This window comes from Globicephala melas, chromosome 7 (assembly GCF_963455315.2).
Source record: "Globicephala melas chromosome 7, mGloMel1.2, whole genome shotgun sequence".
In the NCBI taxonomy this organism is placed as follows: Eukaryota; Metazoa; Chordata; class Mammalia; order Artiodactyla; family Delphinidae; genus Globicephala; species Globicephala melas.
The window spans coordinates 99,875,409-99,903,339 of NC_083320.1; the positions used below are offsets into that span (position 1 = coordinate 99,875,409).

At 37.2% G+C, this 27,931-nt stretch overlaps 1 protein-coding gene across 4 annotated transcripts in view; it reads left to right on the forward strand.

The window, feature by feature from the left end:
* The window catches only part of DPP10 (dipeptidyl peptidase like 10), a 1,292,066-nt gene that overhangs the window by 951,023 nt on the left and 313,112 nt on the right, over positions 1-27,931 (forward strand). For all 4 annotated transcript variants that reach the window (XM_030843834.2, XM_060302530.1, XM_030843833.2 and 1 more), the window contains exon 5: positions 20,251-20,325. In XM_030843834.2, the coding sequence (XP_030699694.2) occupies positions 20,251-20,325 (75 nt within the window). The remainder of the gene's footprint in view (positions 1-20,250; positions 20,326-27,931) is intronic.

Below are 27,931 nucleotides of genomic sequence, written 5' to 3' on the forward strand. Positions count from 1 at the left end.
ATATCTCTCCATCTGTTTGTATCATCTTTAATTTCTTCCATCAGTGTTTTATAGTTTTCTGCATACAGGTCTTTTGTCTCCTTAGGTAGGTTTATTCCTAGATATTTTATTCTTTTTGTTGCAATGGTAAATGGGAGTGTTTCCTTAATTTCTCTTTCAGTTTTCATCATTAGTGTACAGGAATGCAAGAGATTTCTGTGCATTAATTTTGTATCCTGCCACTTTCCCAAATTAATTGATTAGCTGTAGTAGTTTCCTGGTAGCATCTTTAGGGTTCTCCATGTATAGTATCATGTCATATGCAAACTGACCGTTTTACTTCTTCTCTGATTTGGATTCCATTTATCTCTTTTTTTTCTCTGATTGCTGTGGCTAAAACTTCCAAAACTTTGTTGAATAATAGCAGTGAGACCGGGCAGCCTTGTCTTTTTCCTGATGTTAGTGGAAATGGTTTCAGTTTTTCACCACTGAGAACAATGTTGTCTGTGGGTTTGTCATATATGGCCTTTATTATGTTGAGGTAAGTTCCCTCTATGCTTACTTTCTGGAAGGTTTTTATCTTAAATGGATGTTGAATATTGTCAAAAGCTTTTTCTGCATCTATTGAGGTTATCATATGGTTTTTCTCCTTCAGTTTGTTAATATGGTTTATCACATTGATTGATTTGCATATATTGAAGAATCCTTGCATTCCTGGGATAAACCCCACTTGATCATGGTGTATGATCCTTTTAATGTGCTGTTGGATTCTGTTTGCAGGTATTTTGTTGAGGATTTTTGCATCTATGTTCATCAGTGATATTGGCCTGTAGTTTTCTTTCCTTGTGACATCTTTGTCTGGTTTTGGTACCAGGGTGATGGTGGCCTCATAGAATGAGTTTGGGCATGTTCCTCCCTCTGCTTTATTTTGGAAGAGTTTGAGAAGGATAGGCATTAGCTCTTCTCTAAATGTTTGATACAATTGACCTGTGAAGCCATCTGGACCTGGGCTTTTGTTTCTTGGAAGATTTTTAATCACACTTTCAATTTCAGTGCTTGTGATTGGTTGTTTCATATTTTCTGTTTCTTCCTTGTTCAGTGTTGGGAAGGTTGTGCTCTTCTACGAATTTGTCCATTCCTTCCAGGTTGTCCATTTGATTGTCATATAGTTGCTTGTAGTAATCTCTCATGATCCCTTTGTATTTCTGCAGTGTCCGGTGTTACTTCTCCTTTTTCATTTCTAATTCTGCTGAGTTTAGTCTTCTCCCTTTTTATCTTGATGAGGTTTTTTTTTTTTTATCTTGATAATGGTTTATCAATTTTGTTTATCTTCTCAAAGAACCAGATTTTAGTTTTATTGTTCTTTACTATCGTTTCCTTCATTTCTTTTTCATTTATTTCTGATCTGATCTTTATGATTTCTTTCCTTCTGCTAACTTTGTGGGGTTTTTTTGTTGTTCTTTTTCTAATTGCTTTAGGTGTAAGGTTAGGTTGTTTATTTGAGATTGTTCTTGTTTCTTGAAATAGGATGTATTGCTATAAACTTCCCTCTTAGAACTACTTTCACTGCATCCCATAGGTTTTGGGTTGTCGTGTTTTCATTGTCATTTCTTTCTAGGTATTTTTTGATTTCCTCTTTGATTTATTCATTGATCTCTTGGTTATTTAGTAGTGTATTGTTTAGCCTCCATGTGTTTGTATTTTTTACAGTATTTTTCCTGTAATTAATATCTAGTCTCATAGTGTTGTGTTTGGAAAAGATACTTGATACGATTTCAATTTTCTTAAATTTACCAAGGCTTGATTTGTGACCCACAATATCGTCTATCCTGGAGAATGTTCCTTGAGCTCTTAAGAAGAAAGTGTATTCTGTAGTTTTTGGATGGAATGTACTATAAATATCAATTGAGTCCATCTTGTTTAATGTGTTATTTAAAGCTTGTATTTCCTTATTTATTTTCATTTTGGATGATCTGTCCATTGGTGAAAGTGGAGTGTTAAAGTCCCCTACTATGATTGTGTTACTGTCAATTTCCCCTTTTATGGCTGTTAGCATTTGCCTTATGTATTGAGGTGCTCCTATGTTGGGTGCATAAATATTTACAATTGTTATATCTTCTTCTTGGATTGATGCCTTGATCATTATGTAGTGTCCTTCTTTGTCTCTTGTAAGCCTTTATTTTAAAATATATTTTTTCTGATACGAGAATTGCTATTCTAGCTTTCTTTTGATTTCCATTTGCATGGAATATCTTTTTCCATCTCCTCACTTTCAGTCTGTATATGTTCCTAGGTCTGAAGTGGGTCTCTTGTAGACAGCATATGTATAGGTTTTGTTATTTTATCCATTCAACCAGTCTATGTCTTTTGGTTGGAGCATTTAATACACTTACATTTAAGGTAATTATCGATATGTATGTCCCTATTACCATTTTTAAAATTGTTTTGGGTTTGTTATTGTAGGTCTTTTCCTTCTCTTGTGTTTCCTGCCTAGAGAAGTTCCTTTAGCATTTGTTGTAAATTTGTGGTGCTGAATTCTCTTAGCTTTTGGTTATCTGTAAAGGTTTTAATTTCTCTGTCAAATCTGAATAAAATCCTTGCTGGGTAGAGTAATCTTCGTTGTAGGTTTTTCCCTTTCATCACTTTAAACATGTCCTGCCACTCCCTCTGGCTTGCAGGGTTTCTGCTGAAAGATCAGCTGTTAACCTTATGGGGATTCCCCTGTATGTTATTTGTTGCTTTTCCCTTGCTGCTTTTAATATGTTTTCTTAGTATTTAATTTTTGATAGTTTGATTAATATGTGTCTTGGCGTGTTTTTCCTTGGTTTTATCCTGTATGGGACTCTCTGTGCTTCCTGGAATTGATTGACCTATCCTTTCCCATATTAGGGAAGTTTTCAACTATAATCTCTTCAGATATTTTCTCAGACCCTTTCTTTTCCTCTTCTTCTTCTGGGACCCCTATATTTCGAATGTTGGTGCATTTAATATTGTTCCAGAGGTCTCTGAGACTGTCCTCAATTCTTTTCATTCTTTTTTCTTTATTGTGATCTGTGGTAATTATTTCCACTGTTTTATCTTCTAGGTCACTTATCTGTTCTTCTGCCTCAGTTATTCTGCTATTGATCCCCTTTAGAGAATTTTAAATTTCATTTATTTTGTTGTTCATCATTATTTGTTTGCTCTAGTTCTTCTAGGTCCTTGTTAAACATTTCTTGTACTTTCTCTATTCCATTTCCAAGATTTTGGATCATCTTTACCATCATTACTCTGAATTCTTTTTCAGGTAGACTGCCTAGTTCCTCTTCATTTATTTGGTCTGGTGTGTTTTTACTTTGCTCCTTCATTTGCTGTGTATTTCTCTGTCTTCTCATTTTGCTGAACTTACTGTTTTTGTGGTCTCCTTTTTGCAGGCTGCAGGTTCGTAGTTCCCGTTGTTTTTGGTGTCTGCCTCCAGTGGGTAAGGTTGGCTCAGAGGGTTGTGTAGGCTTCCTGATAGAGGGGAGTGGTGCCTGTGTTCTGGTGAATGAGGCTGGATCTTGTCTTTCTGGTGGGCAGGTCCACGTCTGGTGTTGTGTTTTGGGGTGTCTGTGAACTTATTATGATTTTAGGCAGCCTGTCTGCTAATGGGTGGGGTTGTGTTCCAGTCTTGCTAGTTGTTTGGCATGGGGTGTCCAGCACTGGAGCTTGCTGGTCGTTGAGTGGAGCTGGGTCTTAGCGTTGAGTAGGAGATCTCTGGGAGGGCTCTCGCTGATTGATATTACGTAGGGCCAGGAGTTCTGTGGTAGTCCAATGTCCAGAACTTGGCTCTCCCACCTCAGAGTCTCAGCCCTGACTCCTGGCCAAGACCCCGTCAGCCACATGGCTCAATAGAGCTGATAGTTAGGGACTTCCCTGGTGGTCCAGTGGTTAAAATTCCATGCTTCAACTGCAGGGGGCACAGGTTCAATCTCTGCTTGGGGTGTTAAGATCCTTGGGTGTGTTGTGGGTTTTACTGTCTTTTTTAGGAAGAATGCACAGATAGGTAGAAAACTTGGGGCCAGTCCTGGTGGGCTGCCATTGCAGTATTTTTATTTGTTTAAATTTCACTTATTCTACCACTGAATATTTGGGGTGGGGGATAGATAAAAATCTTTTTACCACCAAAATATCAAGGAGCTTATTTTCTCATTTATGTTTGAGGAAAGAGCTACGTGTTGGAAAAAAAAATAGAATGGCGCAAGCAATCATTTGTTGGATAAAGACAACCAAAATTTCACTTCTTAAAATTTGAAATAAAGAAAGGTTATCAGGGTTTTCTGACCACCCAGGTGTTTCACATGCTGGCTATAATCATGGAGGCTTTATATGTTAAAAATCTGGCCTCAGACAAGGCATACAATGATGGCAGAGTAGGAAGACCCTGAACTCACCTCCTCTCACGGGCATACCAAAATTACAACTATTTACAGAACAACTATTGATAAGAAAGATCGGAATCTACCAGAAAAGATCTTCCACAACTAAAGATATAAAGAACAAATCACAAGACAGCTGGGGGTGCGGGAAGAGTTATGGTATATTCAAGACCCCTACCTCTGGGAGAGTGATCCACAAATGGGAAAATAGTTACAACTGCAGAGGTTCTCCCCAAGGAGCAAGGGATCTGAGTCCCGTATTGGGCTCCCCAGCCAGGGGCACCAGAGCAAGAATTGGAGCCCCAAAAATGTATGGCTTTGAAGGACAGAGGAGCTTACTTTCAGGTGATCCAGAGGACTGTGGGAAATAGAGACTCCACTCTTAAAGAGTGCACACACAATCTCACACACTGTGGGACCCAGGGAAGAAACAGTAGTTTGAAAGAACTCTGGGTCAGACCTACCTGCTGATCTTGGAGAAGCTCCTGGAGAGGCAGGAGGTAACTGGAGCTCACCCTGAGGATATAAATACTGGCAGCAGCCATTTTGGGGAGCTCCTTCTCTCATGTGGAAACTGATGCTGTCAAGGAATATTTTGGAATCCTCCCTCCTGCTTATTAAAGTCAGGACCCAGCCCTGCCACCCCCACCTTCCAGCCTGTAGGCACCAGTACTGGAATCCCTCAGGCCAAGCAAGCAGCTGAGTAGGGACACAGCCCCACATACCAGCACACAGGCTGCCTAAAGACTCCCTGAGCCCATACCTTCCCCTGGTCATGGCCGTGTCCACCAGAGGGTCCAGGACTGAGACCCACACACCAGTACACAGGCACTGGACCCAGGACCTCCAGGGCCCTGCAGCCAGAGACCCTGGGAACCACCTCTGCCCACCAGTGGGCAGGAATGATCCCCAGAACCCCCTGGGTCCTGGCCACACCCACCAGCCAGCCAGCTCTAGACTTGGGACCAGCCTCATCCACCAGCAGTCCAACACCAACTCTGTGACTCCTGGACCTAGGACCCAGCTCTGCCTGCCAGCAGGATGGCACTAGCCCCAGGACCTAACTTTACCCACTGGTGGGTGAGCACCTTGTACTCCTCTGCCTCGTTATATATCCCCACTCTCCAGTGAGCCAGCACCAACTTTGGTATACTGTAGAACCTGCAGCCAGCCATGTAAGGAACCGGCCTAACCCACCAGCAGGCCAACACTAAATCCAAGAACGTAGCCCCAAAACCATCCACCCCAGAACCTAGTTCTGCCCCAGAGTGCACCAGCACTAGGGCTGAGGCCCCCAAGGGTTCCACAGCCAGCTGCCTTGTGACCTGGCCCCACCAACCAGTGGCTGGCAATCTCCACACAAGGCAGGGCCTGACAACCAACCAAACCAGGAGCCAGCCGCTGCACTTACCAGACTGTCCACAGTAGTTAGCCCACCACAGCAGAAGAGCCCACACAGCCCACATAGGGGCATCCCTAGAGCATATAGCTCTGGTGACCAGAGGGGTATGTGGTGCTGAGATGCACAGGATGTCTCCTACAAAAGACCACTTCTCCAAGGTTGAGAAACCTAACCAACATACAAGAAATAGGAACAGCAAATTAAGCAAAGTAAGGTAACAGAGGAACATGTTCCAAACAAAGGAACAAGATAAAACCCCATAAGAACTAAATGAAATGGATAGAGATAGGTGATCTAACAGATAGAGTTCAAGGTAATAACAATAAAGATAATCAATGAACTTGAGAGAAGAATTGATGAGCAGAGAGAGAAGTTATAAGTTTTTAACAAAGAGTTAGAAAATATAAAGAAGAACCAAATAGAGATGAAGAATGCAGTACTGAAACAAAACAAAAGAAACAAACAAACAAAAACACTAGAAGGAATAAACAGTATCTTAAATGATGCAGAGGAATGGATCAGCGAGTTGGAAGACAGAGTAGTGGAAATCACGAATGATGAACAGAAAAAAAGAAAAAACGAATAAAAAAATAAGGACAGCTTAAGAGGCCTCTGAGACAATATCAAGCATAGTAACATTGATATTATAGGGGTTCTAGAAGGAAAAGAGATAGAGAAAGGGGCAAAGAACGTATTTGAGGACATAATAGCTTAAAACTTCCCTAACCTGGGAAGGGAAGCAGACACTCAGGTCCAGGAAGCACAGAGAGTCTCAAACAGGATCAACCCAAAGAGAACCACACCAAGGCACATTGAAATTAAAATGGCAGAAGTTAAAAATAAAGGGAGGAATATTAAAAGCAGCAAGGGAAAAGAGCGAGTTACCTACCAGGCAACTCCCATTAGGCTGCTAGCTAACTTTTCAGCAGAAACTCTTCAGGACAGAAGGGTGGCACAGTATATTTAAAGTAATGAAAGTGAAAAACCTAAAACCAAGGAAACTACCCAGCAACACTTTCACTTGGATTTGAAGGAGAAATCAAAAGTTTTACAGACAAGCAAAAGTTAAGAGTTCAGCACCACCAAACCAGCTTTATAAGAGGTGTTAATGAGACTACTCTAAGTGAAAAAGAAAAGGTCACAACCAGAAACGTGAATATTATGAAAGGAAAAAACTCATTGGTAAAGGCAAATATACAGTAAATATATTTTGGATATTAACCCCTTATTAGTCATATAATTTGCAAATATTTTCTCCCATTCAGTAGGTTGCCTTTTCATTTTGTCAGTGGTTTCATTTGCTGAGCAAAAGCTTTTAAGTTTAATTAGGTCCCTTTTGTTTCTTTTGTCCGAGGAGACAGATCCCCAAAAAATATTGCTACAATTTCTATCAAAGAGTGTTCTGCCTATGTTGTCTTCTAGGAAGTTTTAGGTCTTACATTTAGGTCTTTAATCCATTTTGAGTTTATTTTTGTATATGGTGTGAGGAAATGTTCTAATTTCATTCTTTCACATGTAACTGTTCAGTTTTCTCAGCACCACTTATTGAAGAGACTCTTTTTCTCCATTGCATATTCTTAGCTCCTTTGTTGTATATTAATTGACCATAAGTGTGTGGGTTTATTTCTGGGCCCTGTATTATGTTCCATGGATGTGTGTGTCTGCTTTTGTGCCAGTACCGTGTTATTTTGATTACTGTAGCTTTGTAGTGTAGTCTGAAATCAGGGCACCTGATTCCTCCAGCTTTGTTCTTTTTTATTAAGTTTGCTTTGGCAATTTGTTGTCTTTTGTGGTTCCATATAAATTTTGCAATTATATGTTTTGTTCTGTGAAAAATGTCATGGGTATTCTGATAGGGATTCCATTAAATCTGTAGATTGCCTTGGATAATATGGGAATTTTAATGCTATTAATTCTTCTGATCCACGAACATTGGATATCTTTCCATTTCTTTGTATCAGCTTCAGTTTTCTTCATCAATGTTTTATTGTTTTCACAGTATAGGTCTTTCACCTCCTTGGCTAAGTTTATTCCTAGGTATTATATTCATTTTGATGTGATTTTAAATGGGATTGTCTTCTTGCTTTCTCTCTCTGATAGTTCATAAGTAATGTATAGAAAAGCAACAGATTTCTGTATATTATTCTTATATCCTGAAACCTTACTGAATTCATTTATTAGCGCTAAACTTTTTTGGTGGATACTTTAGGGTTTTCTATATATAGACTCATGTCATTTGCAAATAGTGAGTTTTATTCCTTCCTTTCCAGATTGGATGCCTTTTATTGCTTTTTCTTGTCTGATTGCTATGGCTAGGAATTTCAACTATGTTAAATATAAATGGTGAGTGTGGGCATCCTTGTCTTGTTCCTGATTTCAGATGAAGAGCTTTCAGCTTTTCACTGTTGAGTATGATGTTGGCTGTGGGTTTGTCATAAATAGCCTTTTTATGTTGAGATATGTTTCATCTACACATTCTATTCTTTATAAAAGAAATAGTAATTAAAGATTCATTTCATAGAGATAATCTTACATCTTTATACTATGTATACACTTACATATTAAGTAAAACAAACAAACAAACAAATTCACATTGTAAGTTCCCTTTATTTGGAGCAAAGCATTTATGTTTATACTCTCTCCTTCAGTTTAATACTATTTTTACAATTCTGTGGCTTTCTTCTTTCTTATCATTTGTTATGTCCCATAATTTTTATATGTCCCTTAAATATTAACATTTGAGATTTTATAAATTATAGTATAATTACAAATAGAAATATTATTCTTAATCTCCCTCATTGACATGTTTAAGAACAATATAGTGAAAACATGGTTGGAAAAAATATATATAGTATATTGACCTATCTGATATGACAGTCACTAGCCACATATGGCTATTTAAATTTATGTTTAAATTAATTAAAATCATGTAAAATTAAAAACTCCATCTTTTAGCGACAACAGCCACATTTTAAACATTCAATATCCAAGTGTAACCAGTGCCTGCCACACCAGATGATGTTCATACAAAGCCTTTCCATTACCATAGGAAGTTCTTCTGCACAGTGCTGATATACATGTATATATAATAAAAATAAAAGTTTTCCTCCATATCACTCAGTACTCCTTTTTGAGGGTAGCCATGTACATATTTCTGCTCACCAAAAATGACTCCAGAAATATGTCTGTGGATCTTCTTACATCTGTACATAAACAATATATTTCAAAATATATGCACTCGTGTGTGTGGGGGTATTTAATTTCAACAGCATGAATGGTCTCCCCTTTTCATCTACTTAATAATATAACCTGAAGGTCTTTTTATATGAATGCTTTTGTTTTTCTCTAATATCATTTAACGAGTACATAGAATTCCCTTGCATAATGCACTACCATATATTCATTTCTATTATATTCCTGTAAATACACTTGGCAACCATTTTTGAAATATATTTGTAGGCTAAATTCATAGAAGTACTATTGCTGGGTCAAAAGAAATGTCAATTTGAAATTTAATAGTATCAAATTGTATTAATCAGATCCACCAATAGTATATGATATTGCCTGTTAACCTACTCTGGCCATCACTAATATTGCCAACATATTAACTAGTATCAATTTGGCTGATGAAAAAATAGTACTTAATTGTTATATTGACTTGCAGTTATTTAATTATGAATGAGATTGAGCATTATCTTGTCATATGTGCCTTGACAATTGGTTCATTTTTTTCTATGAATTCCTTTGCATAACCTTTTATAATTGGGACTTTGCAAGTGAGACACATGTGCAGCAGCATTTCATCTTTACATATTTCTACTTAGCTTGAATCTCACTGGAATCATTCATTCACCACCATCTGCAAAGTCCAGTGAAAGTTTTTTTTGTATTTCAAATGTCTTATTAGACCTGTATCTATTATTAACTGGTGGAAGAAGGAATGAATAATGAGCGTTAGTGAAGGAGGAACAATGGGAGGATTTGTGAGTAAATGTCTGTAATGAACTCATTTAGCTTTAAATACCTATTTAATATAAGAAGAACCATCTGCCCTATAAAGTGTTAGAAATGTACCCCTTAATTTTTCCCTCAGTTTTCAAAGTGAAATAAAATTAATACTAAAAAAAAAAAAAAAGAAAAGAAAAAAGAAGCAGGCAAACTAAAATCATTCTTCATGTCTTGGGCTTAATCTGACCTTTATCTGCTCATTTGAAAATGTGCAGAAAAAGGATTGATCTTAGCCTTCTATATATTTCATTAAAAAATATTGAGGGCTTCCCTGGTGGTGCAGTGGTTGAGAATCCGCCTGCCGATGCAGGGGACACGGGTTCGTGCCCCAGTCTGGGAAGATCCCACATGCGGCAGAGCAGCTGGGCCCGTGAGCAATGTCTGCTGAGCCTGCACGTCCGGAGCCTGTGCTTCGCAACGCGAGAGTCCACAACAGTGAGAAGCCCGCGTACCACCAAAAAAAAAACAAAACAAAAAAAAAATTGAAATCTTAACATTTCTGAGAAAGGGACAATGCAAGAAATAAATTTTGGCTTTGGGACACTAAAATGCAAAGATTAGTAAATGACAGCTCAACTGAAACTAATTTGCCCTGGAAATGATTTTTATATCTATCCTTACATTTTTGGTGAATGTCTAACAGAGCTCCTAAGTGCAGCTGAAGAGACCCAGAAGTGTTTTCAACTGTGACTGCTAGACAAGAATAGAAGAACAGTGTTCTTACTTTAGAGCTGGGGATTTGGGCTCAAGACATTGGATCTGGAGGCAGCCCCGGATTGTTCCTTATCGTCATTCTATTGGATTTGACGTGATTTTACAGGACCTCTTTCTTTCCCTAGTTAAGCAGAAAGTTCTGTGCCACCAGGGAAGTAAATCTGAAGTTACTTTTTCTTTTACTATTGCCCTTTGCTTTGGCAGATAAGGGTCAGTTATAGTATATCTGCTTATTAAATAGATAATGACAAATGAGAAGGAAATGGAGAATCAACTTCTTTGTGAGTCCTGAGCAGAAGGAGTAGTAGTCCACCTGTTAATATACTCAAGAAACATTGATGTTCAGAACTGAAAACCTGAGTCTTGTCATTCTTTGGTTTAGTTCAGATTCTTCCTCTGAATTGTCACATCCTATAATTTTTTTTTTGTTTGTATCTTGTATCTATTATAATCTCATGTCAAAATTAGAGTTCACAGACAGATATTTTAGCATAGTAAAGAATACCAAGTGGTAAATGATAAAGGCATGGTGAAAAGCATTAGTTAACTGAAAAATATTAGTGTGTAATTAATATGAAAAAACTCCTCCAATTTTATTGAAAAATAAGCAAAAGATTTAAATACACTCTTCATAAAAGAAACACATCATTGATAAACAGAGAAACAAATACTTCACATAATTTACAAACAGGAAAATGATAGTCAACAAAGAGATGTATTTTGCACCTATCCCACTGGCAAAGTTTAACTCTGACGTTACCAAGAACTGGAAAGAATGTGGAGAACAGGAGGTCTTACACATTGCTAGCAGGAGTGTAATTTGTGTTTTTACTTTGGGTAACAGTTTGTCATTTTGTGTGAAGCAGAACATTCACACACCCTACAACCCACAGATTTCTCCCTAGATATATACACCATATGAAAATGGTTGCACATGTGCATCAGGAAAGAACACAAAAGTTTATTCAGTCATAGTTGCAAACAACTGCTGTTCTCCTCAACTGAGCTTAAGATCTATTAATAGACATTTCTGATTAAGTGAACAATAAAGAATGACCTTTAGCTTTGGACCATTAAAGTGCAGGTTTAGTAAATGACAACTCAACATTTAAACTAATTTGCTCTGGAAATTATTTTTTTGTATCCTTGGGTTTCTGGTGAATGTCTAACTCAGTTTGGTTATGTATATGTTTGCCTAAATGACATATTTAGTTGGTTTTGAACTTTTAATAGAGGAACCGGGCTGTCCATGATCTTCATGTATGTCCTTTTATCACAGCATTCTATTACTGATTCATGCATATTTACATTTAGTTGTAGCTCACTAATTTTTCTAGGATATTCCATACTTTTATGTTATTTTCACATTATTGTATGGTTTGTCATTATTTTCAGAGATTACAGCATATTTGTTGTTTACCTGATATTCAGGTTTAACTGGGCATGTTATATTTTTATTGGCTAAATTTATTACAAATGACACTCTGTCAAGAGACAAAAGTTATTATTAATCTAATTCTGTGCATCCAAGGTCCATTAAGATGAAAACAACAAATAAATATTATACTCTTTATATAAATAGTTTTATCAAAGATAAAAATAAGAGAGAAGGGGCTTCCCTGGTGGCGCAGTGGTTGAGAGTCTGCCTGCCGATGCAGGGGACACGGGTTTGTGCCCTGGTCCAGGAAGATCCCACATGCCACGGAGCGGCTAGGCCCGTGAGCCATGGCCGCTGAGCCTGCAGGTCCAGAGCCTGTGCTCCGCAACGGAAGAGGCCACAACAATGAGAGGCCCACGTACCGCAAATAAATAAATAAATAAATAAATAAATAAATAAATAAATAAATAAATAAATAAATAAATAGAGAGAAGAAAGTAAATATCTAACCTGATATTATTGAAGAATATACCAGAATTCAAATAAGTTTCTTTTCAGTTACTAACATATGTTCTCTCTTGTTCCTTGGGATTATCAATGGTAATGCTAAACTAATGATGTCATACCAACTTTAAATGGGTCTTTGATCTATAAGAAAAATCGATCACCTGTCAACCAAAATTCAATCTTTACAGCACTAGTATTTTCCTATTTTTCTCTCATTTTTAAAGAAGATTCAGCCAGGTTAAATTTTTTTATGAAGCAATATTGGTCATTATATTTTCTCTTCTTTTTAAATATATGAAAATTTCAAAGTTCTTGGTAGCCACTCCCTGGCCTATGAGAGATATAAAATCACATTACTGACACAAATTCTTGAAAAGTCCATATCATGTTTTAAAATAGTAACTATCAATTAGGTTTTCTCTCTAATATTTATCTGATAGAATATCATTGCAAAAATGTACTTAAGTAATTTGCTACTGGAAAAATCCAGTCAACTTGTCTTATAAGCATTGTATTGAACAAATTATATTAGGCCATGAATAGGAAAACTTATACAGAAATTCTAATGTGATATTTTTTGGACTTTCATAACTTTTAACTTCTTTCTATATGCTGTATTTTTTAGCGCATTACATTTAGTGCATTACATTCTTTACCTGAATGTAATAACACCATTTAAGATAAATTATGTTTGAAGTTTTGTGATTAGAAAACATTAAAACAATTTGAAGAATCAGATTAGCGTAACTCAATTTCAAAGGAATAATTTGTGTAAGTATGCACTTTACAATATTCCTTAACTTTCTTCTCCAGCCTAAGCTTTCTTAATTTGTTGTACTTGTTGCGGAGCACAGGCTCTGGACGCGCAGGCTCAGCGGCCATGGCTCACGGACCCAGCCGCTCCGCGGCATGCGGGATCTTCCCGGACCGGGGCATGAACCCGTGTCCCCTGCATCTGCAGGTGGACTCTCAACCACTGCGCCACCAGGGAAGCCCAATTTGTTATATTTTTGAGTGCAGAAATACTCACATTTTTCTCAAAGTCATCTTGTTGGCCCTTTTTTTAAAGTTATTAACAGAATTCAGAGACCATTAGTTTTACCTTCTATTAAAAATAAAAATTGTTTTTTAAATGTTTTAGTGTATGGACTGTGATCAAACTCAATAAAATATTAATTTGGCTGTTCACATTTATTGAGCAATAAAGATATATGTGAGGCATTCTACATGGGTTAGTAAGTACTGATTTAATAGTCTTAAAAACTAGCTACTTGCACCATGGCATTTTCTCCATTGACTTTTTGAATAAAATATTCTAGAATCAATAAGATGCATGGTGCCAAGAAAAAAAACTAGAGACGATCCATTATGTTTATACAACATGGATGTCCTAGGTATCACAAAGTAATATAATTCAGACAATATACTAATTAATTGGGTAGTTATGAAAAGAGAATATTAAAAAAAATAGAATAAAATGTCTGATTTTTAAAAAAATCTTTGCATATAAACACAGTTATGGCTATAACAAACAAACATGGCTTTATTTAGAGCTGCAAGATAAAAAAAAAACAGTCGCTCTGCCTCTTCCTTGTTTCTTTCATTTGAAGCCAGACAGAGAAAGAGAGTCCATCTTTGGTATCCCTTAATAGACTGCGATTTGGTTTGCCTTCTTTTCTGCCTTCTTTCGACCTTCTTTTCCTTTTTTATCAATTGTATAGTAACCATTTCCCTCCTGCCATCCACTTAAGGTCAACTGGCTTTTTAAAATCTTTCCTCATGCTCATTTCATGATTATTTATAGACTGCATTGTAAAAGAAGCTTATTGACAATATATACTTAATCACATACTTGAAAAAATAATATTTTATTTTTCTAGAATAAGAGATGACTTTTCTAAACATTTTTTGTCAGTTATCAATAAGCTAAAATTAGATTAGGTAATGAGGGAAATTATAGCCAAATAAATTAAACATAATCTGTGTGTGTTTGTGTGTATATGTCTCTGTGTGTGTGTGTGTGTGTGTGTGTGTGTGTGTGTGTGTGTGTGTAGGATTTTGGTTGGGTGAGGTGGAGGGATCAGGAAAAAAAAGACCATAGGGTCCTCAAAGACCTACTTTCTTGTTTTCATCATTCTATATCTGTTGAAAATGTACCCACCTACACTTTAAGTTAGTGGATTCTCCAACTCAAGTTCTTGGACCAGTAATTTTTTTTTTTTTTGTAATAGAGGTGCCTATATATATATATATATATATATATATATATATGTGGTACGCGGGCCTCTCACTGCTGTGGCCTCTCCCGTTGCGGAGCACAGGCTCCGGACGCGCAGGCTCAGCGACCATGGCTCACGGGCCCAGCCGCTCCGCGGCACGTGGGATCTTCCCGGACCGGGGCACGAACCCGTGTCCCCTGTATCGACAGGCGGACTCTCAACCGCTGCGCCACCAGGGAAGCCCACCTATACATACTTTTATCACCAGCATGTTACAAGATCTAGAATAACACTCACCTGAACTGTACTGTTCTTATGCATCTGTCATTTCTCAATCTTAAGGCAACCAAGTCTTCTACCAGCTTTTGTTCATTTTAATCCAATCTCTTGTTCTTCTCCTCTTGCTCATTCTTTTCTCAGCCTTAAGTTATACAAATGCATATTTTATATGTTCTGGCACTTCTGACATTTATGTTTGTGTTTAATGATTTCTTGCCATGATATTCAATATCTGACATCTTGGAACAGTCTAGTCCATTGTCTAGTTTTACCTCTAGTTATAATGTTTCTGACAAGAATGAATCATTGCCATGGAGCCTCTTAATAGGGGCATCACTGTGGCAGTAGATGTAAATTAAGGTTCCAAACAACCCAAAAGAGCAATAATGGAAGTGATCAGTGATTAAATGAACTGCACATATAATTGTATACATATGACTCAGGCGAATCACTTGCACTGAAAAGGACAGAGAAGGCTTAAAGAGGGAGAATTAGAATGATATTTGAGAGAAATACAGCTTGAATAAAGAGCAGGGAGAGGTGAAGTTATTATGGCAGGTGGAACAGGTTTACTTATAAAAGTAATCGTAAACATTACTCATAATAACTGCATTGTTACTGATCCACTCATAGTAGAACATGTTGTTTGAGAGGTTTTGCTCCTTTTGTCTGATGAGAATGAATTTACATTGAATGTAAACTTTCATCTGATACTCCATAAAATTCCAGATATCTCTCTTAAACTCCAGGCTTATGTACAAAAAGCTTGAATATCCCCTATTGGATATCCCACTAGGATTAAAACCATAGCATATCTAAAATTGGTGTGTCTAAAATTTTCCTCAAAATATGCCTGGTTTTTGCTTTTTCCCAAGTTTGTTTGCAGTAGCAACATTTACCCAGTGATAAAAACGTGAAAACCCAAAATTGTTTTGTACACTTTCTTCTTAGTCTTCAGATCTAATCAATAAATTCTTTTGTTTTTATCAGCAATCTCCCTTGCAGATGTACCCTCCTCCCTGTGCCCTTGCATCTTTCTTAACTTCTTGACGTTGCTTGTCTGGATTGTCATGAGAGCTTCTTACCAGACCTCACTGACCTCAAGATGTCATCAGATCTAACTCCCCCAACTGCCAGAGGAATCATTCTAAATTCAAATCTGATTCTGTTGCTTCCTTGGCTTTAAATTTCACCATTCATGAAAACAGTGATTAGCTCTGCCATATCCATGCTGGTAATAATACATGTATAATGTTAACACTAAACCATGGGGTTAGCCCCACCTCTCTGGGAATCTTTTAAAACTACATGTACATTTTTAAAGGTTGTTCTCATAATGCAGTCTATAATTTCATTTAACTGGAAAACGTGGGATCATGAAGTTTTCACTTACATTACTACCGAGTATATGAAAAGTACACCACCTGTTTTTTAAATCTCATAGCATTGTTTCCACCCGCACCCCCACCCCCTTATCCTTATGTCAAATTTTGCTTTACCAAAATTGAGCAAACTAGCAGCCCCTAGGCAGAATCTGGTACACATATATGTTTCAAAGTATCGGGCTATAATTTAAGAATCATGAGATTGTAAATTAACAGCTTGATTTCCAGCTTATCTTGAAAAAAATTGGAAAGTTAGAAATACTGTATATAATTTCCTATAAGATAATGATTATTTGAAGGTGAGGGGCTACTGCCCCCTTTTGACAGCCTGACTGCTCCATTTGTCCTCAGTTTACTCAGCTGCTTTCTTCTACCACACATCCAGTCTTTTAAGGCATTTGGGGCAGAGAAACACAGTGCTTGTCTTATCCTGCCCAGTATGAGATGGGAAAGATTCTAGTGACGTTGTTTTTCGACTTTGTAGCACCTTCAGTTTTTACCATGGTGTTCATCTTATTTTGAATGTTCAATAAGTTAGTTTTGGTATAGTTGAATGATACATACAAATGAGGTGCTACAAAATCTCGCCAAGCTGCCTGAAAGCATGCATTTGTATCTCAACTGATCAAATGTCTTGTCTCCCTTGTTGATTTGTTTAGTTAACCACCGCGTATTTGTTTTCCTGTTTATCCCACCTTACTTGGCTTTAATCGAATGTTCCTAGATGGCAGAGTTCATGCATTTTAATGCCCTTTGTTCAAAAATGCATTAGTAAACATCATTGCTGAATAATACCCGATAAACACATGTAGAAAATATTTCTGCATCCTTTTATTACAATAGTAATTAAGTGATTAACTATGTAGGTAACATAACAGCATTATTGGCAATAACAGACTTCCCAAAACACTAATTTGAGGCCATATCAAGTTGAGACTCAACTGGAACTATATTAATGTCTGTAATTAGGGTCAGTGTAGACCAAGGGGTCTCCGGTGGCTGCTAGGAAGGATTAATCACCCAGATGCAACAGACGATAACATTAATGGCTTAGGTTAAGAGGGATTTGGCCCTTGACTAAGCGGCAAGGATGTGTTTCTTAGACGTGTATCATCAGCAAGTCTCTTTGCAGCACCACCCGTGCACAACTCTAAGTTCGAAGTTTCAGCAGCTTGGGCCTTTGAAAAGGTATTTGGAAAGTTTCCCAGGTTGTATGCTGCAGAAGCTGAAGGCACTATAGTGATAATTAATAAAGTGCCAGACTGGATAATTGTAGGAACTGTAAAAGATACTAAAATGTTACCAGAGGCTCAGATGCACCTGTGAACGTGGAAGTTAATTTGCGTGAGCAACGTTCCGTGAGAACGGATGGGGACGAGGGGGGTGAAATTTTTGTTAAATAATTCAGACTTCAGACAGGGTAGCTCTTTAAAACAAGAGAGAGAGAGAAAGAGAGAAGAGAGAGGAAAGGGGAAGGGAGGAAGGAAAGGAGGGAAGGAAGGGAGGAAGAGAGGAAAGGAGAAAAGAAAGAATCTCCTGTTGGCACAGGGCTTATGAAAGGAGTTCCTCCTGCATTCTTTCATTATATATACTTCTCTGTGACCTTGACAAAAGTTTAAGAACTGTATTATTAGAGTTTTCTTATTCCCATAGGACTGGAATGATGGCATTGCCCTTTTAACCAATTTTTAAATAACAATAAACCTCCTCTTGTGTAACAGTATACCTCTTGATACTGCAATGTGCAATGCTGAGTGAGAGGACCTTGTGTTCTATATGTCACCCTAAATCTCACACAGGCTAATATCTATCAAGTTTCAATACACAATAAGTTAATGAGAAAAAAAGAAAGGGTTAGAATGAAGATACCTCCCTCACAGCTTTGTCATGGGGCAGGAGGTGGGGGAATTATTGAGAACCACAGAATTCTAAGCAATTTCAGAGCTTATGACAGTTGATAGATCAATGGTAGCCCTACTGTTGTGATTGTTGTTTGTTGTTGTTATTTTCATTATTATTGAAGTGGCTTTTTGAAAAAATGAAAAACAAATTCCTTGAGGTGAATTATTGCCAGTGATTATTCTGATCTTCTAAGTGGATGGTACAAGATGGATGTATATAGGCAACACCTCTTCTAAATCAACGTTACCATGTACAAGTATTTTCTCCCAGAGTACTCCATTCTCTTGCATATCTGGCTCAGAAATGAACAGACTGTGCTATTTCAACAACAATTCTCTGGGTGACTTACAATTCAATTCATTCTGATACTAACTACTCAGAGTTAGTGAAGACCCCACGGGTTAAGGACTCAGTGCCTGCTCTCATTTCAGATATCAGCTTCAAGTCCTGAGACCCCAGGCTACTTGCATTTTTATCGGACTTGGTTTACAGATTTGGTGGTTCTCACAATCTCCCTTCAGATTTGATAATTTGCTAGAATGACACAGAAAGAACTATACTTATGATTACCGGTTTATTATAAAGAATATAAATGAAAAGCCAGATGAATAGGTAAATAGGGTGAATGGAGAAGGGTCCTAAGTACAGTCTGTCTCAGTGGAGTTGGGATATGTCCCCTCCAGGTACATTGATATGTTTACTAACAAGGAAGCTTCTGCAAATCTCATGGTTCAGAGGTTTTCTACTGAGGTTTTGTTACCTAGGCCCGATTGATTAAATCATCGGCCATATGCTTGAACTTCAGCTCCAGTCCCACCACCCTCCCTGACCTCCAGGTAGGGTTCAAAGTTCTCGCTCTCTAATCAGGTGGCTGGTTCTTCTCCAGAAGCTATCTTGCCACTCTCCCCCGACCCCCAATCCTGGAGTCATCTCATTAACATAAACTGTGTGTGGTCAAAGAGGGCTAGTTATTAATTAACAAAAGACCCTTCTATCGCTCAGGAAATTCCAAGCATTTTAGAAGCTCTGTGCCAGGAACCAGGGAAAAAGACCAAATATATTTTTGATTATACCATGCAAACTTTGCCAGATATTGGTTCTTCTGAGTTTCTTATCCTTTCCATTGTCTTTGGGAATTTCTAAGTACTAAAACCTTGACTTCACCCTTTTCTGTTTTTCTTAGAGACCAGTGTTGTTGAAACTGCCCAGACATAAAATGTATACAATTATTTATACCTGTATTTCTCTGCAAAAACCATACAAATTAGTTTGCTTAAAATCCATGTACAGTTTATTTTATTTTTTTGTTTACGTTTTGTAGGCTTTTGTTGCAGCAACTCAATTTGCTTGCCTTCTCTTTAGATATGAAATTACATGGAATCTCTTTCCCAAATAAAACCATTTTCCCGCTCTCAGTGTATTTATCCTTCACTTTACGTTCAAGTCTTTCTAACATTGGATTTATTCAGTGGTAAAATAAAAAGCTCAAAATTAAACATGTGTAGTGCATTTGTTTATATTTCTATACCATATATACATATTGAGTATAATCAGTTATGTATTTGTGTTTTAATCTGCCTCACTCTGGGAGTTTCCTTTAAGGAGATTTTGTCTTTAACATATGTCTTTTGAAAAACATAAATATACAACCTGAGAAAAAACAGAAGTGCAGAGACAGAAAATCATGACACCACAGAATGCCACTATTTCTTTTCCTTTTGATTAATCCAACATGCAAATATAAAAGCATTTTGGTTACTTAAGAAGTTCAATGATGTTTTGCTTTTTTATTCTTATCAATGAAAATATTAACTTAGTCTTTAAGTGATAACATGTAGGGGAGATACGTTAGCAAAACTTTTCTTAATGAACTGTCTAATATAGCCTCTCCAAGTTTCTATATCCATCTGTAAGGTCCTACATATGTACATGCCTGTGCATACTTATAATACGAACGAGAAAGCCTATTTTACAATGTTATGAGGAGAATGGACATCTTTTTTTATACTTACATATCCAAATGCATGTCAATCTTTCCATTATTAAGCTCTTTAAAATAATTGTTTCTTTTTATTTCTAGGTAACCTTCAAAGCATCAAGACATTCAGTTTCACCAGATTTAAAATGTGTTCTTCTGGCATATGATGTCAAACAGGTAAAGGAGTGATCTTTGAAGAAAATTTTTTCATTGTGTGTTGCATTCAAGTGACAGTTCATAGTTGTGTTGCGTTCAAGTGAGAGTTTATAGTTTTCCTTGGTCATCTACTGAACTAGAGAAAATTTGACATATCCGGTAGGTGCAGGTGAATACTGATAACCGATATTGCACAAGAGAGTTTTGGCAACAATGTCCTTTCTTCCACACCCAGCTAGCAAATAACTGGAACGATCTGCTAGGTGCCTGTACTGGTCCAAGTTCATCGCTTTTAAAGGAGAGTGTGGCAGAGCTTAGCAAATCCAAAAAATGGGGGCTTTTGACAATTCCAGGATAAGCCTTAATATCTACTTGTGTTGTATGTATATGTAGATTAAGGGGTTTCGTAATGGCTGTGCCTGAGCTGCAGTGTGTATTGTGGGAAGAGCTGGTGAAAACATTGATTCAGTTTATGGTCAAATGATTCTTTGTTGGTGTTTGAGCATAAGCCTTGTGGTTGTAGAAATTTCTAAAAGTGGGGCAAGGCAAGAATCAATTCTGAACAAATAAAGTGTTCTAACTGCAATTAGTATTTCATTATTCCATGTCAGCTCTATAGCACAATTAGAGCAATATGTATGGTTGTGGAGTATTTTTACTCAGATATAATTTGCACTGTTAAAAAGCAAAGTAAATGTTGAAAAGGCAATTCAGCAGATTAGCTTCTGTAGAAAAGAAAATTATTCAAGAATGTTTTGTGTGCTTTAAGGCAGACCATAAAAATTTATAGACAAAGCAGGAAACCTCATATAATGCATTGAAACCCTTCGAGCACATGAAATTTTACTATTCAAAGGACCTTCTACTTGATGGTTTTAGTCTTTTGAAATATACATGTGTTATATTTTTAGACAAGTTTATATTTCTTATTTAAAATAATTAATTTACACTACAAAAGGCTGGGAGACTGTAATCAAAGCCATCTTTTTCCTGTTACAAATCTTGGCCCTTTTCCTTTACCTTTGTTCTGTGTTCTCTCTACTCATTGGGATTTTGAAAAACATGTAAGAGTTGGAAAAGTGCTTGAGCTTTATAACCAAACTATTGCAGCATCCTCAAGTTTTTAAAACAATATTTGTCGAAAGAGTTTTAACTTAAAATGACTGCTATATTAAAATGATAATAAACTTTAAAAAAAATCAGGTTTCAGTAGCTACAATTTGTTTTATTCTGTTTCATTGATCTATGTGTCTATCCTTCTGCTAGTTCCACGAAGTCTTCTCTTATTTTGGATATTTTACATAAATGGAATCATCCAGTATATGACCGTTGTCTGGCTTCTTTCACTTAGTATAATGCTTTTTAGATTTATCCACATTATAATATGTATTAGTACTTCATTCCTTTTTTACGGTTGAATACTATTTCATTGTATGTATGTACTACATTTATTCATTTATCCATTAAAGGATGCTGGGGTTTTTTCCACCTTTTGGCTGTTATGAATAGTGTTGTTGTAAACATTTGTGCACAAGCATTTTTTTTGAGTACCTGTTTTCAACTTTGGAGATAAATATTGAGGTGTGGAATTGCTGGGTAATGTGATAATTCTATGTTTATCTTTTTGAGAAACCACCAAATCACTTTCTAAAATGGCTGCACCATTTTACATTCCCACGGGCAGTGTGCAAGTGTTTCAGTTTCTCTGTATCCTTACCAACAGTTGTTATTTTCCATTCTTCTTATTGGAGCTATTCAAATGTATATGAATTGATATCTCATTGTGGTTTTGGTGTGGTTTTGTGGTGGTTTTGGTGTATACCTCCCTAATTAGACTAATGATGTTAAGCATATTTTCATATGTTTGTTGGCCTTCTGTGTTTCTTCTTTGGAGAAATGTCTATTCAAGTCCATTGCAGTTGTTTTGTTTTTTTCTTTTTGTAGTTGAGTTTGAGAGCTGTTTAGATATCCTGGATAGAAGACCCTTATCAAATATATGATTTGCAAATATTTTCTTCCACTCAGTAGATTGCTTTTTCACTTTTTTGATAATGTCCTTTGGTGCATAAATTTAAAAAATTCTGATGAAGTATGATTTATCTATTTTTGTCTCTTGTTACTCATGCTTTTGGTACCATATCTAAGAATACATTGCCAAATTCAAGGTCATGAAGTTGTACCCTTATGTTTTTTTCTAAGAGTTTTATAGTTTCAGTTCTTATATTTAGGTTGTTGATATATTTTGAATTATTACTTTTTATTGTTTGAGATAGCCTTAAAAACATTTTAAGGTTCCTTTTATATATTGAAAAACCGTTCCAAAATGGTTTTGTTGGTTTATACTGCCCTTAGGCAATACATAGCCTGTTACATTGACATATATACACTACCATGTGTAAAATAGATAGCTAGTGGGAAGCTGCTGCATAGCACAGGGAGATCAGCTCGGTGCTTTATGAAGACCTAGAGGGGTGGGATAGGGAGGGTGGGAGGGAGGCTAAAGAGGGAGGGGATATATGTATATGCATAGCTGATTCACTTTGTAGTACAGCAGAAACTAGCACAACATTGTAAAGCAACTATAGTCCAATAAAAATGAAAAAACAGAGTAATTATTAAATTGATAGATTATGTATAACCTAACTACTAATTTTGAATGCATACACAACCCCCCCCACATCACACACATACACACAATAAGTATTGGTGTTATATTACTATGTAATAAATCACCCCAAACTTAGTGACTTAAAAAAAAAAAATTACTGTTGTTCACAGTTTGTGTGTATCAGGAATTTGGGATTGGCTTAAGTGGGAGGTTCTGGCTTTAATGATGTTGCAATCAGGTATCAGCTGGGGCTGCAGTCATCTGACAGCTTGACTGAGGCTGGAGGATAGACTTCCAAGGTAGATCTCTCACATGGGTGGGTAATCGGTGCTTGCTGACGTCATGAGGCCTCAGGTTTCTCCACATGAAACTCTCTACAGTGCTACCTGAGTGTCCTCATAACATGGTACCTGGAGTATCCCAGAGTGAGTAGTGCAGAAGATAAAGGTAGGGATTTCAGTGCCTTGCCTGATCTCTCTTTGGAAGTAACCTGTTATTTTCACCATGTACGTATATTTTTTTGTCACACAAGTCAGCTCTAATTCAGTGTTGGAGGGGGCTACCAGAGGGTGAGGATTTGGGGAGACCATCTTAGAGGCTGACTAACATAGTCCCCAAATATTTCATATTCATCCTATGTGAAGTATACTCAAGGCCCCCCAAATTTTTATGCATTACAGCCCAGCATTTTAATCAAGGAGATCAATCTCCTTAGGCATGGTTTCTTGACTGTAGTCCCTTGAGTATATTTATATATTCATATCTAAAATTAAATATGCTCAATATATATCCATATGTTTGTATCCATATAAATACTATAAAGATACACATGTATTTTAATATGTATTTAAATACCAATTTGACTATTATTTTCAGGTTTTTTTTTTTTACTTTTATTGTGAATAACATTTATTTACTCCGTTCGTTTATCTTTTGTAGTCTTAGTATTTTTTTAAACATCTATGTGTATAATTCAATCATTAGTTTTATTGTCCTTTCTTTAAATATATCACTGATTTTTTGGTTTTAATTATTTTTTGACTTGGAGAAATTTTGAATTTTGTGAATTTTTATCTTTCACTTTGTCGTGTTTATTTTTGTTCTAAGCTTAGAGAAATGCCCACCAATGTGATAAATATAAACTTGTATTTTTTTATATATTTTATGCATAAACATTCATTCTATTTTAGTTGCAATCGTTTATGGTGACAAGTGATCAAAACCTCTCTTTCTAATGATCATAGTAATAAAAAGACCTATCGTTCATATGAGTGAATGTCATCATGCCCAGTCTTCGGAGGGGCAAGACTCCGAAGGGACATGTTTGATGTATTATTGGAAAACCACCCAACACAATAAACTGTTTCATGAATGCCATACCTGTCCTCAGTTTCCCCATGACTATAATGGAGAGGGAAGAAATATGAATGCTTCTCAAACTTACTCAAATTTACTGTCCTGAACAATGTCCTGGTCATGTGATAATAATCCTGCCTCTGGGATCCTGTGCAAGAGGATATACAGGATCTAGCGCTGTTATTTTGGAGTCAGAGGAGCTGGCTGGGGAGCGCTAATTTAGTTTTATTTCCCTACTGATATTCTCAGTTTGAATCAAATATCAATAATTTAGTGTAGGCCAAATTTAGAAAGTGCCTTTTAGGTCAACAACTGAGTTCTTCAGTGTGTAACCTGTGGGCTACGCATGTTGAATCACACTAATCTGTGTGTTACCAATGTTGAAATGCTTTATTCAGAGCTTAAGTTGGCATCATCATCGTGTCTGAGCTGTGAAGAGTATGATTCTGACTTTTTTCTTAGCTTTATTTTTATCTTAGCTTTTTGCATGTTAACGCTACTATTTTAACAAACACTACAATGATCTGCAATTTTAGTACAGTAAGTTCCCTACGTATGAACGAGTTCTGTTCCGAGAGTCCAATTTGTTCATAAGTCCAACAAAGTTAGCCTAGGTACCCAACTAACGCAATCAGCTGTATAGTACTGTACTGTAATAGGTTTATAATACTTTTCACACAAATAATACATAAAAAACAAACACCAAAAATAAAGAAAACATTTTTAATCTTACAGCACAGTACCTTGAAAAGTACAATAGTACAGTACAACAGCTGGCATCCAGGGGCTGGCATCGAGTGAACAGGCAAGAAGTGTTACTGACTGGAGGAGGGAGAGGAGGTGGGAGATGGTAGCGCTAAAGGATCCTCAGCAATAGGAGACGGAGGACAGGCTGCAGTGTCACTCACGCCTGACACTGATGGCACAGGTTCTGGTTCCTTGCTGGATTCACTTCTATCTACCCTCTTGAGAAAACGATCCAGTGATGTCTGGGTGGTAGCTCTTTTTTTCTCGGCATAGATGACAGGGTAGCACTGGATTGTATTCTCAACGGCTGCTGCATCCTTCATGTACCCTTCTACATTCGGGTATGGCTTAAAAACTCACAGTGCCTCCTCAAATAAAGAAAATCCCTGTGCCATTTCCTGCGTCCTGAATCTCTTCAGTTCTTCAGTTACTTCTCCCTCTTGTCTCTCTTCGTCTTTTCTCTGGGCCTCCAATTCCTGCTGCTTCTCAGCAGTACCACCTGCATCACCACTGCTTTTACGCCTGCTTCCAGACATCCTGGGCTTAAAATAAAGATACTGTACTACTGCACACAAAAGCACAACCACTTGTAGAGGATGCATGCACACGACAATGTACACCAGACACATGAACTAACTTAACGTGATTGGACATGGGAATGCATGTTAGCATCTTTGAAAGTTCACAGCTTGAAGGTTCTTATGTAGGGGACTAACTGTATCCATTGTCATAAAGCAATTACGATTACTAATATAGGTTTATGGACAGTTTTTGAAGATTCTGCATCAGGAGTTGCATGCTAAAGAAATCATGGAAACTATAAGCCAATAATTTTTTAGTCCTTTGCAAAGAAGACAAAATAATATTCATTTTTGTATCAATGTCAATTTTATTGAACTTAGGCTGAATCTTTTCTGTTGAGATGTACAACTATTAATTAATTCTGATATGATTAATATGAAGACTATTTCCCCCATGCAAATTATTTGTGTTCTACAACATCAAAAAGGTAATTTGAACAAAGTGAGAAGCTGCTTTTCTTTTTGTGGCCAGATTAATGTTTCTCATATTTTGGGCCTATAGCATGGTTCCTAGGTTGTTCTGCTCCACAGAATTTGAGAATGTTTTGTGCCTGTTGTCTACAGGAATCTGTGGACAGATCAAGGTAAATGATATTCTCCTGTAACACTCTTACAGATAAATGGGGGAAACAGGGAGAAAAGATCGTTTATGATTGGAAGTAAAGATGAGTCTTCCTGTAGGAAGGTAGAGAATGCTGCAGGGGCACTTTGGGGTGACCTTGTGATCCTTAAGACTGTAAGAGTGATATTTATTCCGTTTGCTGCAAAAGGAGAAGTCTACTGGCAATGGTAGAGCTTAAGTCTGGCTGCCCCTGCTGAAGTGCTTTTACTTGCGGCCAGGAAGCTTCCTGATAGTTTGTTTTTTTATGCCCAGACTACTTGTCACAATTGCAGGAACTGTCAGACCCATATCACTTGGTGACCCTGTTTACACAGAAGCTGACACCAAAGCAAAGCAAACTTAAAAACCTCCAGGTGATGTCCCAGAAATGCTGGAGAAAGGAGCAGGAAATCAGATTGATCATTTTCCTCTTTTTTTTTTTTTTCCTGTGGTACGCGGGCCTCCCACTGCTGCGGTCTCCCCCGTTGCGGAGCACAGGCTCCGAACGCGCAGGCTCAGCGGCCATGGCTCAGGGGCCCAGCCGCTCCACGGCACGCGGGATCCTCCCGGACCGGGGCACAAACCCGTGTCCCCTGCATCGGGAGGCGGACTCCCAACCACTGCGCCACCAGGGAAGCCCTTTCCTCTTTTTTTAAAAGAAGATATTAAACTTGCATAATCAAAGGGAAAATAAATAAACAAAACCAAAATAAATCTCACCTCATATATCCAGATTGTTGAGTTTATCCAACTATGTTTTAGGATGTAACAATATTTGAGAGAAATATTTCTAAAATAAATGGTATATTTTCTGCATTATTAGACCAAGGAAAGAGAACTCACTAAATACTTTTCTCCTTGGCTCATGGCTATCATTATGAACACTGATTACTCTGCAATAACTCAGCAGGAAACCTGCCTGGTTTCTCACATCTGTGTCCTTGTCTGAAGGATGGGGTACAGAAGAATGAAGAGCCTGGAGAGAAAGACAAGTACTGTATGGTATCACTTATGTGTAGAATTTAAAAAATACCAACTTGTTAAAACAGAATAAAATGGTGGCTACCAGGGGATGGCGGGTGGGGGAACAGGACAGATGTTATTTTAGGGGACAAACTTACAAGGAGTAGTAAACAAGCCCTAGAAATTATAATGCACAGTACAGTGAATATAGACAACAGTACTGTATGAGAATCATCAAACTTGCTGAGACTAAAAATTATTGCAAATACCTAAAAAGAAAGTGTAATTCTGTAACGTGATAGAGATGCTAATTATTGCTACAGTGGCAGTCATATTACAATATATAAATGAACATGTACACATTAAACTTATACAATGATATAGGTCAAAATATATTTCAATTTATAAAAATGGGGGTATAGTGTGTTTAAGTCATCTCTTGTTGGAAGGAATGTCATAGCCCAGGTTCCCTTCAATCACTCCTCTTCCTTTTACTCAGTTTCCCACACTCAAGCTAAGCTGATCTTTAAAAAAAAAAATCTGCTTGTCATCCACTGTTTAAAACCTTCCTAGGCTTCTTGGGATAAAGAAGTCATAATAGCCTACAAGGCCCTGCCTGCCGTTTTAGCCTCACCTTCCACAAACCACCCGCAACCTGTTCTCAGCACTTCTGGGATTTCCTTCAGTTCTTCGAAACACCATGCCCCTCCCATCATCGGGCTTTCACTACTCTTCTTCCTGGAACAAGTTCCTACCCCTTTCTTCATATTG